The sequence below is a fragment of the Amblyraja radiata genome, chromosome 36 (genome assembly GCF_010909765.2).
Source record: "Amblyraja radiata isolate CabotCenter1 chromosome 36, sAmbRad1.1.pri, whole genome shotgun sequence".
Taxonomy (NCBI): Eukaryota; Metazoa; Chordata; class Chondrichthyes; order Rajiformes; family Rajidae; genus Amblyraja; species Amblyraja radiata.
Window position 1 is genome coordinate 15,254,314 of NC_045991.1, and position 16,063 is coordinate 15,270,376.

The window sequence follows — 16,063 nt, forward strand, 5'->3', positions numbered from 1 at the left end:
GGGAGAGTGGGAGTTTATCTCAGTTACGAGTCCAGGACAGTTTCATTTTACGACGTGGACACCAAGTCCCATCTCCACACCTTCACTGGGAATAAATTCACGGAGAAACTCTCTCGATAGGTTGAATAAGTTAGGTCTTTATTCTCTGGAGCGCAGAAGGTTAAGGGGGACTTGATAGAGGTCTTTAAAATGATGAGAGGGATAGACAGAGTTGATGTGATCAAGCTTTTCCCTTTGAGAATAGGGAAGATTCAAACAAGAGGACATGACTTCAGAATTAAGGGACAGAAGTTTAGGGGTAACATGAGGGGGAACTTCTTTACTCAGAGAGTGGTAGCGGTGTGGAATGAGCTTCCAGTGGAAGTGGTGGCGGCAGGTTCGTTGGTATCATTTAAAAATAAATTGGATAGGCATATGGATGAGAAGGGAATGGAGGGTTATGGTCTGAGTGCAGGCAGGTGGGACTAAGGGAAACAAATTGTTCGGCACGGACTTGTAGGGCCGAGATGGCTGTTTCCGTGCTGTAATTGTTATATGGTTATATGGTTAAACTGTATCCTTTCTTCAGGACTTGGACTGTGGGGCAGAAACCCGGTGGACAACAGGGCGGCGCTGACCGGCTCCTATTTAAACCCCCAAATTCCGCTTCGTGAAACCCCAGTGAGCGCGGAAATAAATCCAGGGGGAATGTAAATGTGTGAAGAGTGAAATAAACAGCAACTTACATCAGAGCTGTCTGTCAATCCGTTCATTTTTATCAGTTAACCGCGTCCGGCAACAGAACAGAAATTACTTTTCTGAAAATATAAAGTTTGAAACAATCTCGCGGGTTCAGCAGCAGCCGCGGGCGGCGGGTCCTGAGCTCCGGGCTCCCCCGGGTCCTAAAGTTCGTCGAGATAACGCGTTTACATTATGTCTGCAGCATTTCCACTTTCTACACCAGATACATTTACCTTGGAACGGATGTTTCCAAGAATAGGTGCGTAAGAAGTTCCAGCTTCCAGGTGAAAACCCGCAGAAATTACAGGTTCGAGGAAAACCCGCAGCTCCGCCTTCCATGTGTCTATCTTCAGTCTGAAGCAGCATCTGCAGATCTTTCCTGCACATTGTGCCCAGTGTGTGTGGGGTGTGCAGTGTGGATGGAGGTCTCTGTGGTTTCCCCGTTTACACAGTCTGTGTTTGTCTCCCACAGACCCCGGTGCTGCCTCCCACCATCACCGATCAGGTGCGGCTCTGGGAACTCGAATATGACCGGCTACAGTTCAGGGGGGGAGATAGATGGGGGGAGAGGGAGGAGGGAGAGGGAACAGGGAGGGGGTGTCATGTTGAGGGATGGGGGGCGGAGAGAAGGGGACGGATGGAGAGAGGGAGTGGGGAGGAGATGGGGATGGGGAGAGAAGGGAGGGCAGAAAACATCCTCAAGATCTCACAGTCGAGTTTAGGGTGATCTCCCCCTTCTCATTGTACCTCTCCTTACTTCCCCCCATCCACTTCTCTCCCCCCCCCCTCCCCCTCTCTCCCCCCACAGGTGTACTGTACAACCAGTTCATAGAAACATAGAAAATAGGTGCAGGAGTAGGCCATTCGGCCCTTCGAGCCTGCACCGCCATTCAATATGATCATGGCTGATCATCCAACTCAGTATCCTGTACCTGCCTTCTCTCCATAACCACTGATCCCTTTAGCCACAAGTTCCACATCTAACTCCCTCTTAAATATAGCCAATGAAATGGCCTCAACTACCTTCTGTGGCAGAGAGTTCCAGAGATTCACCACTCTCTGTGTGAAAAAAAAATTCTCATCTCGGTCCTAAAGGATTTCCCCTCTATCCTTAAGCTGTGACCCCTTGTCCTGGACTCCCCCAACATCGGGAACAACCAAAGATCATATCTTTGGGAACAACCTTCCTGCATCTAGCCTGTCCAACCCCTTAAGAATGTTGTAAGTTTCTATAAGATCCCCCCTCAATCTCTTAAATTCTAGCGAGTACAAGCCGAGTCTATCCAATCTTTCTTCATATGAAAGTCCTGACATCCCAGAAATCAGTCTGGTGAAACTTCTCTGCACTCCCTCTATGGCAATAATGTCCTTCCTCAGATTTGGAGACCAACACTGAAAGCAATACTCCAGGTGTGGTCTCAACTGCAGTAGAACCTCCCTGATCCTATACTCAAATCCTTTTGCTATGAACTGCTTTTGATTTTGAGTTGCTGCGTGACTATGCGCGGGACCTGGGGGTGCTGGTGTGGGAGAATCCCCCCCATGCGGCTGATGGTGGTCACCCCCACCGGCCACCCCGACGTCAAACGCTGCAGGAAACGGCTGTTTTGTAGTAAATGCCTACTATTTTCTGTGTGCTTAAGCAAAGCAAGAATTTCATTGTCCTATACAGGGACACATGACAATAAACTCACTTGAACTTGAACTTGAAATACAACTGACCACCCGGGGAATCTCCCCCCTTCCCGCCCACTTCACTCTCCCCCATTCCTGCCCTCCCACCCCCACCACCCCAAAACCCAGACTGGAGTAACTCTCCCAGCTTTGTCTCCCCCTCCCGCACATTCAGTCTGATGAAGGGTCTCGACCCAACCCGTCACCTGTTCCTTTCTCTTCAGAGATGCTCGCAAGTTATAGGTGTAGAATTAGGCCATTCGGCCCATCGAGTCCACGTCTTTGGAGTGTGGGAGGAAACAGATCTCGGAGAAAACCCACGCGGTCACGGGAAGATCGTGCAAACTCCGTACAGACAGCGCCCGTAGTCGGGATCGACCCCGGGTCTCCGGCGCTGCATTCGCTGTAAGGCAGCAACTCTACCGCTGCTCCACCGGGACCGATTTGTGGAATTCTCTGCCTCAGACGGCAGTGGAGGCCGATTCACTGGATGCGTTCAAAAGAAAGTTAGATAGAGCTCTTAGTGCTGGTGGAATCAAGGGATATGGGGAGAAGGCAGGAACGGGGAAGTGATTGTGGATGATCAGCCATGATCACATTGAATTGCGGTGCTGGCTCGAAGGGCCGAATGGCCTACTCCTGCTCCTGTTGTCCATTTATCGATGTATCCCATCTTGTCCCCCTCCCCTAAACCTTTCCTCTTCCCCCTCCCCTCCTTTCCCACCTCTCTCCCCCCACCCCTCCTCCCCTCTCCACTTCCCCACCCTCCACCCTTCCCCACCCTCAGCCATCCCCCCCTTCCCTTCCCCATCCCCCCTTCCCTTCCCCACCGTCCCCTTTCCCTTCACCCCCCCCTCACCACCACCCCCTCTGTTTCCCTTCACTGCTCCCTGCCCCCGACACGTGACACCAGACCTCCATTCACCCGCCCCCGACACGTGACAGCAGCCCTCCATTCACCCGCCCCCGACACGTGACACCAGACCTCCATTCACCCGCCCCCGACACGTGACAGCCGAATGACGTAACTCACGGCGCTCCCATTGTCCTGCCCCCCCCCCCCCCCCCCCCCCCCCCCCGCCCCCAGCATCATCCCGGCTGCAATGATTGGCAACTCTGTGAAGCTTTGGTCATGGGGGTGACACAAGTTACAGAAGTGAAGATCCAGGAAGTTATCCACAGTGACATTCACCAAAACTGTTGTGTTTATTTATAAATCATTCTGTTCAGTCAAAAGGGACCGACAGACAGACAGACAGCAGTGTTTAAACGTGTTCATTCATTAATTTTTAAAATCTCCTGGGAACCCATGACTTGGAAACCCAACCTAAGCTGGGACTGACAGTGGCAGCTTCACATGTTTCAGTGTCCCATCTACGAATACTACAGCACTCACTTTGTCCAACTCATTGGTGAGGCTGCACTCGAGAATATTATGTGTAAAAGGACACAAAGTGCTGGAGTAACTCAGTGGGTCACAAGTGATAGGAGCAGAATTAAGTCAGAGGGCCCATCGTCTACTCCGCCATTCAATCATGGCTGATCTAGCTCACTCCTAACCCCATTCTCCTGCCTTATCCCGATAACTTCTGATACCCGTACTAACCAATCTATCTCTTTCTGCTTGAAAAATATCCATTGACGGCCTCCACAGCCTTCTGTGGCAAAGAAATCCATAGACTCACTACCCTCTGACTAAAGAAATTCCCCCTCATCTCCTTCTTAAAATAACGTTCTTTAATTCTGAGGCTATGACCTCTAGACCTAGACTCTCCCACTGGTGGAAACATCCTCTCCACTCTATCCAAGCCTTTCATTATCCAGTACATCTCCCCGCATTCTTCTAAACTCCAGCGAGCACAGGCCCAGTGCAGTCAAATGCTCATCATGCAGCATCTCCGGAGAACATGGAGAGGTGACGTTTTGGGTCGAGACTCTTCACTCAATCCGAAATGTCACCTAATGTCACCTATTGAGATTCTCCGGCGATGCTGTCTATTCAATTATTCAAATATTCCTTACACCAAGTCAAGCCTGATGCACCAATTAAGTCATACAGTGTAGAAACAGGCCCTACAAGCCCGTTAAGGGCTTTGTATACATATAGGAGGAGCTTGAAGTTGATTGACTCTCTCCCTATTTGGATCCACAGCCCCGGAAGGCCATCCCAGCTGAGAAGGATGTGGTGAAGAGGCTTCTGCTGTTTCTGCTCTCCATTGTTGCTCTGCAGGCCTACCTCACGCCAGTGGCCCACCTGGATGAGCGATTGCCGGTCCCTGTGAGACACTAGTTGGGACTGAAGTGCGAGAGCTTCATCCACCCTTGGCCACTCTGGATGGGCTATTCCACCACCAGCGCTTTGTGTAGCTCACCACAATGAGTCCAGGTCAATATTACCTGCCTGACCATCCACCCTTCCCACAGGTGTACCTGAAGGCCCAGTCCTGCAAGTGATCAACAGCAGGAAGAGTTGACTGTCATCTTCAGAATCTACTGCCCTCTTCCCATCACAAAGCAATCTTCACAGAGGGAACGTCTCATGGAAGACGGAATGGCTTTTTGATTTTGTTTCGTTAATTGTCACGTGTACCGAGGTGCCGTGAGAAACTATTATGTTTCGTGCTATCCAGTTGGCGGAAAGACAATACAAGATTACAAGCGAGCCGTTTACAGATACATGATAAGGGAATCGTGTTTAGTGCAAAGTAAAGCCAGCAAACTCTGATCGAGGAGAGTCCATGGGTCACCAATGAGGTGGATAGTAGTTCAGGGCGGCACCACATCCTGGTTGTCGTAGGATGATTCAGTTGCTGGATAACAGCTGGGAAGAAACTGTCCCTGAATCTGGAGGCGTGCGTTTTCACATCTATATCTTTTGCGTGGTGGGAGAGGGGGGAAGAGGGAGTGGCCAGGGTGCGACTCGTCCTTGATTATGCTGCTGGCCTTGCCGAGGCAGCGGGAGGCTTTTGATGATTAAAGGGCCAGTCCCACTTGGGCGTCATTTCCGTGTAATTTACGTGAAATCATTTATGCGTCACGACGCCCGACTCGCGCAAGGCGCATGGTGAGACGTGGTGGTGTAGGCAGTGACGTGTGGTAGCGCGCGGCACACCAGGATTTTGGGATTCTCAAAATCCTCGCACGGCATGTCTGAGACGCTACATCTTGAAGATATGAGACTCGTCTTAGCAGGAAAATCAGAGCAATTTTTAAAGACATGGTCTCCTTTAATTGATTCAATACAAGTGTAGTATGGTGCAACACAACTCTGGAAATCAACCGATTCACGAACTGGGTGATGGGTGTGGTGAGATATAAAGCAGGTATATCCACACATAAGGGTCCCTTTTTTCTTCTTTGCTCCTTTCTTTTTTTTCGCTTTTTAAAAATTATTTTATGGATTTCCTTCTTTATTTTCCTATAGGCTATCACTTGCTCTCCCCTGGTCTGCACATCAGGCAGTCCAGAGGTTTACACATCTGGAAAGTACTGCAGAGGGTCGTGAAAATTGCCCAACGCATCACCGGTTCCTCACTCCCCACCATTGAGTCTGTGCAAAGCAAGCGATGTCTGCGAAGGGCGCTCAGCATCGTTAAGGACTGCTCTCACCCCAGCCACAGTCTGTTTACCCTCCTCCCATCCGGGAGGTGCTACAGGTCTCTCCGTTGCCGGACCTGCAGGTCCAGGAACAGCTTCTTCCCTGCGGCGTATACATTACTTAACTCTGTACCTCGGTGATTGCCAGTCACCCCCCCCCCCCCTCCCCCCGGAAAAATTGCACTACTACGACTGTATGTACGTACATATATTTATTGCTCATTATTCTATGTTCGCTCTTCTGGGTGAGATGCGAACTGCATTTCGATGTCTCTGTACTGTACACTGCACAATGACAATAAAGTTTGAATCTGAATCTGAATCTGACATCACTACTTCCTTCACTCTTTCTCGTTCTTTCTTTCTCATTCTATTTCTTTCTTGTTAAATTTAAAATAGAAGTTGTACACAAAATGTATTTTGTCGTATGCCGCGGTTTATACTACTGTAGATTGCTTCTAATAAAAATACAAAAAAAAATCCTAGCACACCACCTTCGTTCTTGGTTCTTGGTTTCTTGGTCCTCCAAAATATTCCAAATGGAATTTAAACTGGAGGTGGTGAAAGGAGGGATTAAGCCAGAAAGGGTTATTGGGAAGAAAGAGCTACTTTAAATGTAGTTGCATCTGGTTGGGTAACTATAGTTGGGTGGAGGTTATTCCATGCTTTAATTGTGCGGGGGAAGAACGAATTGCTGTACACATCTGTCTTTGTAGCTGGGATCACAAATTGGATCGAATGCCCTCGTCTGCTCCTAATTGGTTTGGGTTTGGTGTAGGTCTTGTAATCTATGTCGAGCTGACCATTTAACATTTTGTAAAAATGTGTGTCTGTCTTGGAGAGGGTTCCACCCCAGAGAATTCAGAAGTTTGGTGACACTCGCTTCTCTCTCATCGATGTTAGTAACAAATCGAGCTGCCTGTCTTTGGACACGTTCGATGGATGAAATGTTTTTATTTGTGTACGGGTCCCATGCTGCAACTGCGTAGTCCAAATGAGGTCTAACGAGGGTGAAGTATAGCTTCTCCTTGACAGAAATTGAACAATGATGAAAGTTGCGCCTCAGAAAGTTTAGGACACCTGTTGCTTTCACCTGTGTGACGCGCAAATGATGCCCAGGTGGGACAGGCCGTTAAGGGATTGGAGCCAGCTTCATATCCCAAATAACTGCCTGTTACTTTGGATTTATCACACTTGGATTTTCCTGAGGTTTGTGTCACATCATAGGGGGAGTGGGTTTGTTAAACCCAAGGGTCTCACTGTTATCCAAACTGCTATAAAATAAAAGCATTCAGCTGGACTTAAGAACAATGTTCGATGTTATTAAAAAAAATTCACACAACGAAGATATTTGGGAACATAAATCTGGAGAAATCTGGAGAAACGCGGGTCAGCCAGCTTCTCTGGAGAAAAGGAATAGGTGATGTTTTGGGTCGACACCCTTCTTCTCAACTGAGATTCAGGGGAAAGGGAAACAAGAGATATAGATGGTGATGGAGAGAGATATAGAACAAATGAATGAAAGATATGCAAAAAAATAACAATGATAAAGGGAACAGGCCATGGTTAGAAAAAGGCTAGATGCTGGAAATATGTTCCCGATGTTGGGGGAGTCCAGAGACAGGTGTCACAGTGTGAGACTAAGTGGTAGTCCATTTAAAACTGAGATGAGGAAAAACGTTTTCACCCAGAGAGTTGTGAATCTGTGGAATTCTCAGCCACAGAAGGCAGTGGAGGCCAAGTCACTGGATATATTCAAGAGAGAGTTAGATGATCAGCCATGATCATATTGAATGGCGGTGCTGGCTCAAAGGGCTGAATCGCCTACTCCTGCACCTATTTTCTATGTTCTTGGTTCTTGCTTCTTGGTTTCTTGGCCCTCCAAAATATTCCAAATGGAATTTAAACTGGAGGTGGTGAAGGGAGGCCTTAAGCCAGAAAGGGTTATTGGGAAGAAATTTCCACGTTAGCTGCGGGCTGGATGCGAATGAGTTACAGACAATGAGACTCAACAAGACGGCTTTGAAGCTGGTAGAAGTACTTGTGTGGGGAAGGGCCAGAGAGAGAGGGGATGCAGGGGTTACGGTGCTAGAGGCATCAATATTCATATCGCTGGGTTGTAAACTGGACTTTTTTATTGTAATTTAAAAACGAATGATATTTTACTGCCATCTAGTGTATTCATTCGCCATTGTTCTAAGGGATTGATAATGAAAATTCCTGGTACTATATTTTAAATTTCATAATTGTGTAAAAAATGTGTAGCATATTTAATTAATTTTGGTGTAATGCTTTTATTCACGTTTGTTGTGCCATGTCTGGCCCTGGTTTTGTAATCTGTTTAATTTGGTTTCGAGATACAGCGCGGAAACAGGCCATTCGGCCCACTGAGCCCGTACCGACCAGCGTTCCCCGCACATCAACACTATCCTACACACACTATGGATAATTTACATTTATACCAAGCCAATTAACCCACAGAACTGTACGTCTCTGGAGTGTTGGAGGAAACCGAAGATGTCAGAGAAAACCCATGTAGGAATGTACAAACCTCGCACAGACAAGTACCCGTAGTCAGGATTGAACCCGGGTCTCTGGCGCCGAAAGGCAGTAGATCTAACGCCAGTTTAGTTAGTTTAGTTTATTGTCACGTGTACCGAGGTACAGTGAACATCCTTTGTTGCGTGCTAACCAGTCAGCAAAAACACAACACATGATTACAATTGATCCATTTAGAGTGTACAGATACATAGTGCAAGGTATAGCCAGCAAAGTTCGATCAAGGGTCATCAAAGAGGTAGATGGTAGTTCAGCACTGCTCTCTGGTTGTGGTAGGGTGATTCAGTTGCCTGATAACAGCTGGGAAGAAACTGTCCCTGAATCTGGTGGTGTACGTGTTCACTCTTTTCGCACTATGCCACAATGCCACCTTAAAGATGCTTTAATAGATATTTTATTTTTGCTCCAGTAAAATTATTATTATTATTTTTATTTTTTTTTAGAAGTACATTACATTAATACAAGCCAAATATAACTTATTACATTTCTTGTACCACTTCATTTTTTAAGCTTTAAAAAGAGAAAAAAGTAAAGAAAGTGAGAAAGAGTCGTGATTGTGTGAAAAAGTGTTCAAGAAAAAGACCCATCACGCGAAGAGTTCGAGAAAACAGTTAAGAAATAGGCCGTAGAAAAGACAAAATAGAAAATGAAACAAAAGCTCTATTAAGAAGACAGAGCAGAAAGGAATATACCAAATCCGTATTTTTCATCCCCCCCTTACCAGATCCTGAAACCATTTCTTTTCAGAGTAATGTTGCACCTTATACTTGTAGTAAGTCGATAAATGCAGACCACGTCATTCGGAAGTGGTCTAATTTGCCTGCAAGAAGGAGTCTCATATCTTCCAGGTGTAATGTTTCGAACATATTTGAAATCCACATATTTATTGTTGGTATACGGTTTTTCCAGAAATTAAGTATAAGTTTTTTTCCCGTAATTAAATAGATTCTTTTGAAACACAGTTAGTTCAGGGCTGTCCTCCATTGTTCCAAAAATAATCAATTCTGCTTTTGGTATCAATTTTATTTTAACTAATTTTGTGAAGATTTCAAAAATTTCAGTCCAAAATGTTTGACTTTTTATACAAAAAACAAATGAGTGCGTACAGTTTTGGTCTCCTAATCTGAGGAAAGACATTCTTGCCATAGTGGGAGTACAGAGAAGGTTCACCAGACTGATTCCTGGGATGGCAGGACTTTCATATGAAGAAAGACTGGATAGACTCGGCTTGTACTCGCTAGAATTCAGAAGATTGAGGGGGGATCTTATAGAAACTTACAAAATTCTTAAGGGGTTGGACAGGCTAGATGCAGGAAGATTATTCCCGATGTTGGGGAAGTCCAGAACTAGGGGTCACAGTTTAAGGATAAGAGGGAAGTCTTTTAGGACCGAGATGAGAAAATCATTTTTTACACAGAGAGTGGTGAATCTGTGGATTTCTCTGCCACAGAAGGTAGTTGAGGCCAGTTCATTGGCTATATTTAAGAGGGAGTTAGATGTGGCCCTTGTTGCTAAAGGGATCAGGGGGTATGGAGAGGAGGCAGGGATGGGATACTGAGTTGGATGATCAGCCATGATCATATTGAATGGCGGTGCAGGCTTGAAGGGCTGAATGGCCTACTCCTGCACCTATTTTTCTATGTTTTCTATAGTAGCTCCAGCAAAATTATGGGGTGAAATGATTCTCGGAATAGTTTGCATGATACGGTGTTGTGCAATGTGTTGGAGAATTGAGTAACGGACGAGGTGACGCCAGGTGGCAGCCTGTTCGAACTTCCTCATTCGGGAGGAAATGGATGTACTTGTGGATACAAAGTGCTGGAGTAACTGAACGTTTTGGGTATCATTCTTGGGGGAAACCAGCTGAGTTACTCACTTTGCGAAATTGCTCGCAATTTGTTTAATTTGACGACACAGAGTGGAAACCAGCCCCTCGGTCCACCAAGTCTACGCCCACCAACAATCTCCGCACACTAACACCATCCTACATGCACTTCGCGTAACTCAATTCAATCTCCCTCATATATACCAATTTCTAAAACACCTCTATCCATCTATCCACTATAAATATTATGTCGGATCTTATTTGTAAATACATTTTAGTTTATATCTATATCAAAAGTAAGATCTTGACCACTTCCGACGTTATTCCGCCCTTCTATCTCCACCTACCCCCAAACTCGCCTTTACGCCGCTGTTGATTTCCGCACCAACACCGCTTGTGTCGCGTTGTTACTCGGGGGGAGTTTAGGACCCAGGGAGCCCGGAGCTCAGGACCCGCCGCCCGCGGCTGCTGCTGAACCCGCGGGAAGGGAGATTGTTTCAATCTTTATATTTTCACTAAAGTAATTTATGTTCCGTTGCCGGACGCGGTTAACGCGTTAAAATGAACGGATCGACAGACAGACAGCTCTGATTTCTGTTGCTGTTTATTTCAACTCCCACATTTACATTTTTTACACACCCGGAGCGGCACCGGAGCAGATTCTCATCCAGTAGTTTACATCCCGAGTCTCGAAGAAAGGATAAAGTTTCTCCGTGAATTTATTCCCAGTGAAGGTGTGGAGATGGGACTTGGTGTCCGCGTCGTAAAATGAAACTGTCCCGGACTCGTAACTGAGATAAACTCCCACCTTCCCGGGGATGTGACGGGCGGGGAGGGGGGATGTAGGGGAGGTGTATGCATCAAAGTCGTAACTCCACCACCCGATGCTCCAGACTCCAGTCTCCGGGGTCAGCTCGACCCCTCCCTTCCTGTCCACAGACTCTACGGCGACTCCCAGACACCACCACTGATTCCCCGCCACCTCCACCTCCCAGTAATGTCTCCCCGATGTGAATCCCTCTGATCCCAGCACACACCGACTGTCTGTAAACCTCTTTCCGGTGTCAGGGAGACTCCTCTCGGTCCAGGTCCGTCTCACCCTCTTCCGATCCTCAGACACCTCGAGCCCCGCATGCGCTGTTTCCACATCCAGGGTGACGGAGACTGGGGGGAGAAGCAGAGAATCAGAGAGTCCCCGGGGGTCGGGGGGAGACTCGGGCAGCGCGGCCCCGGGACCGGGGGAGAAGCCGCTCGGCCTCAGGCACAGGCGGGCGGACAACTGGAACCCTGACCGAGATTTCACCCACAACAACATCGGGTGGACAACGGACATCTTTCCCAGTGTTTTTTTCCAGGGGAGGGGAATTTTGTGAGGTGGGGGAGGGTGGACGGGGAGGACGAGTGCGGAGAGTGAGGAGGATTGCGAGATTGCAGTGGGGATGGAGGAATGAAGCGGGCTATTCAAATATGGAGGCAGATCGGAGCAAGAGGATATTGAGGTGAGTGGTAGTTTGAGGTTGTTAAAGAGGAGGTAGAGGTGTGGGGTGGAGTCACCATGATCATAGTGAATGGGAGGGGGAGACATGAGGGGCCAGAGGACATGCCCCTGTTTCTTTGAGTGGAGGGTGAGAGAGAGGGAAGGGTGGCTTGGACCATGGAAGGAAGCAGAGGTTGAATGATCGGGTGTTGGACAGAATGGGTGGAGACTTGTGGTTGTAGGGTCGCTGAAAGAGAGGGGATTCACGGGTGGATTTGATGGGTGTGTACAACCAAGAACACACTGATCTCATTGTGAACCAATATATGAACTTCACTGAGGGACTTGACAATGTTCCACATGTAAGGCTGCTCCAGAAAGTGAAGGCAGGTGGGATCCAAGTCGAGCTGGTGAAATGGATCCACAATTGGCTTGGTGGTTGGAGGTAGAAGGTAGCGGTAGAAGGATGATTTTTCTGCTTGGAGGTCTGTGACTGGTGGAGTGCAGCAGAGATCGGTGCTGCAGCAGGGATATCAGATCAAGAGTACAGGTTTATCTTGAGAGCTAGGAATTTTAAAGTAGATCTGAGTAGGAAGTTTTCTTTACACTGAGAGTGGGTGATATCTGGAACATGCTACAGAGGAGGCGGTGGTGAGATCTAATCATTATATGTGAGGCACTTATCTAGGTGAGGTGAGAAGAATACCAATGTAATCTGGGCAAATCGATTAGTAAAGATGGGAAATAGTTGCACATGGATATGATGGGCCAAAGGTTCTGACGCTGTAATGTCACCTCTCACCTCCAAGAGCACTGAATGACTGAGTCTCCACAGCCACCTGTGCAGGGAATTCTAAAGGTTCTCCAGTCTCTGCGTGCAGTAATGTCTCCTCATCCCTGTCCTACATGGTGCAGCCCACATTCTGAGAGGGTGCCCATTCTCCACACCCCACAGACAGGGGAAACATCCTCCACGCATGCAGCACACTGAGCCCTGTAAGAACTTTGTGTTTCATTGAGATCTCCTCCTATACACCCAAATTCTCGAGTACACAGGCCTAGTCTACTCAATCTCACCCGGCACAGCAAACTCATTGTCCCAGGAACAAGTATTGTTAATCTTTGCTTCAATTCCTCTGTGTCAAGTCTGTCAATGTATCGGTACACAGGAGCATAGGAACACAAGAAAACAGGAGCAGGATTAGAATCCGCTCCTCAGGCTTGCCCCTCCATTCAATGTGGTCATGGCTGATCTAAGCTGGCACCAATTCCTCTTCTGTGTGAGTTCCCCATAATCTTAAATATTGGATCTATCAAATATTTATTTGTAGCCAAGTTGCACATATCCAATAACTCAGCTTTTAACCACTACCTTGGGCACAACAACCCAGATATTCACTGCCCTCTGAGAGATACAACTTCTGCACACCGCATGAGAGGCTGCTCTGGAAGGTTGGATCTCATGGAATCCGGGGTGAATTAGCCGATGGAATACAACATTTACCTGAAGGTCACAGACAGAGGATGTTGGTAGAGGATCGTTTATCAGACTGGAGACAGAGTCCACTGTTGTTCCTTATTTATATACACGATTGGGTGTGTATGTAGGTTGCACAATTAGTCAGTTTGCAGATGGAACTAAAATTGGTAACATTGTGGAGAGTGAAGAAGGTTATCTGAGAGTAAATGTGATCCCTGTGAACTGGGTCAATGGGCTCAGGAACGGCAGGTGGGATTTATTCATGTGAAGGTGAGGTGATGCACTTTGCTGAGACAAAACAGGGCAGGACATACACAGTAAACGGGGAACTTTATAGAACTGAGAGATCTCGGGCTGCAGGTACATAGTGCCATGGAAGATGAAACAGTGACAGGCAGTGTGGTGAAGATTGTGTTTGTCACTCATGCTTTCATAGGTCAGGATATTAAATTTGACACAATATGGTTGTTAGTAAATTAGAGAGGGTGCAAAAGTATTTACGATAATTTCATCAGGTCTGAAGGGCTGGGTTATAAGGAGACGTTGTACAGGCAGGAACATTTGTCTTTGGAGCCCGTCCGGGTGTTTTTATAGATGTGTATAAGGTAGAAACATAGAAATTAGGTGCAGGAGTAGGCCATTCGGCCCTTCGAGCCTGCACCGCCATTCAATATGATCATGGCTGATCATCTAACTCAGTATCCCGTAGCTGCCTTCTCTCCATACCGCCTGATCCCCTTAGCCACAAGGGCCACATCTAACTCCATCTTAAATATAGCCAATGAACTGGCCTCGACTACCCTCTGTGGCAGAGAGTTCCAGAGATTCACCACTCTCTGTGTGAAAAAAGTTCTTCTCATCTCGGTTTTAAAGGATTTCCCCCTGATCCTTAAGCTGTGACCCCTTGTCCTGGACTTCCCCAACATCGGGAACAATCTTCCTGCATCTAGCCTATCCAACCCCTTAAGAATTTTGTAAGTTTCTATAAGATCCCCTCTCAATCTCCTAAATTCTAGAGAGTATAAACCAAGTCTATCCAGTCTTTCTTCATAAGACAGTCCTGACATCCCAGGAATCAGTCTGGTGAACCTTCTCTGCACTCCCTCTATGGCAATAATGTCCTTCCTCAGATTTGGAGACCAAAACTGTACGCAATACTCCAGGTGTGGTCTCACCAAGACCCTGTACAACTGCAGTAGAACCTCCCTGCTCCTATACTCAAATACTTTTGCTATTAAAGTTAACATACCATTCGCTTTCTTCACTGCCTGCTGCACCTGCATGCCCACTTTCAATGACTGGTGTACCATGACACCCAGGTCTCGCTGCATCTCCCCTTTCCTAGTCGGCCACCATTTAGATAATAGTCTGCTTTCCTGTCTTTGCCATCAAAATGGATAACCTCACATTTATCCACATTATACTGCATCTGCCAAACATTTGCCCACTCACCCAGCCTATCCAAGTCACCTTGCAGTCTCCTAGCATCCTCCTCACAGCTAACACTGCCCCCCAGCTTAGTGTCATCCGCAAACTTGGAGATATTGCCTTCAATTCCCTCATCCAGATCATTAATATATATTGTAAATAGCTGGGGTCCCAGCACTGAGCCTTGCGGTACCCCACTAGTCACTGCCTGCCATTGTGAAAAGGAGCCGTTTACTCCTACTCTTTGCTTCCTGTTTGCCAGCCAGTTCTCTATCCACATCAATACTGAACCCCCAATGCCGTGTGCTTTAAGTTTGTATACTAATCTCTTATGTGGGACCTTGTCGAAAGCCTTCTGGAAGTCCAGATACACCACATCCATTGGTTCTCCCCTATCCACGCTACTAGTTACATCCTCGAAAAATTCTATAAGATTCGTCAGACATGATTTACCTTTCGTAAATCGATTCTGACTGTCCAATGATTTCACCACTTTCCAAATGTGCTGCTATCCCATCTTTAATAACAGACTCTAGCAGTTTCCCCACTACCGATGTTAGACTAACTGGTCTGTAACCCCGTTTTCTCTCTCCCTCCCTTCTTAAAAAGTGTGGTTACGTTTGCTACCCGCCAATCCTCAGGAACTACTCCAGAATCTAAAGAGTTGTGAAAGATTATTACTAATGCATCCACTATTTCTGGAGCTACTTCCTTAAGTACTCTGGGATGCAGCCTATCTATGCCCTGTGGATTTATCGGCCTTTAATCTATTCAATTTACCCAACACCACTTCCCGACTAACCTGGATTTCACTCAATTCCTCCAACTCCTTTGACCCGCGGTCCCCTGCTATTTCCGGCAGATTATTTATGTCTTCCTTAGTGAAGACGGAACCAAAGTAGTTATTCAATTGGTCCGCCATATCCTTGTTCCCCATGATCAACTCACCTGTTTCTGACTAGAAGGGACCTACATTTGTTTTAACTAACCTCTTTCTTTTCACATATCTATAAAAACTTTTGCAGTCAGTTTTTATGTTCCCTGCCAGTTTTCTTTCATAATCTATTTTTCCTTTCCTAATTAAGCCCTTTGTCCTCCTCTGCTGGTCTCTGAATTTCTCCTAGTCCTCCGGTATGCTGCCTTTTCTGACTAATTTGTACGCATCATCCTTCGCTTTGATACTATCCCTGATTTCCCTTGTTATCCACGGATGCACTACCTTCCCCGATTTATTATTTTGCCAAACTGGGATGAACAATTTTTGTAGTTCATCCATGCAGTCTTTAAATGTCTTCCATTGCAT

At 46.8% G+C, this 16,063-nt stretch overlaps 1 protein-coding gene across 1 annotated transcript in view; it reads right to left on the bottom strand.

Moving 5' to 3' along the window:
- The window catches only part of LOC116966235 (E3 ubiquitin-protein ligase TRIM39-like), a 121,508-nt gene that overhangs the window by 86,406 nt on the left and 19,039 nt on the right, over window positions 1-16,063 (bottom strand). The window contains exons 4-5 of the mRNA XM_033012381.1: window positions 11,257-11,539; window positions 3,476-3,492 (exon numbers count right to left, since the gene is read on the bottom strand). Coding sequence (XP_032868272.1) covers window positions 3,476-3,492; window positions 11,257-11,539 — 300 coding nt within the window. The remainder of the gene's footprint in view (window positions 1-3,475; window positions 3,493-11,256; window positions 11,540-16,063) is intronic.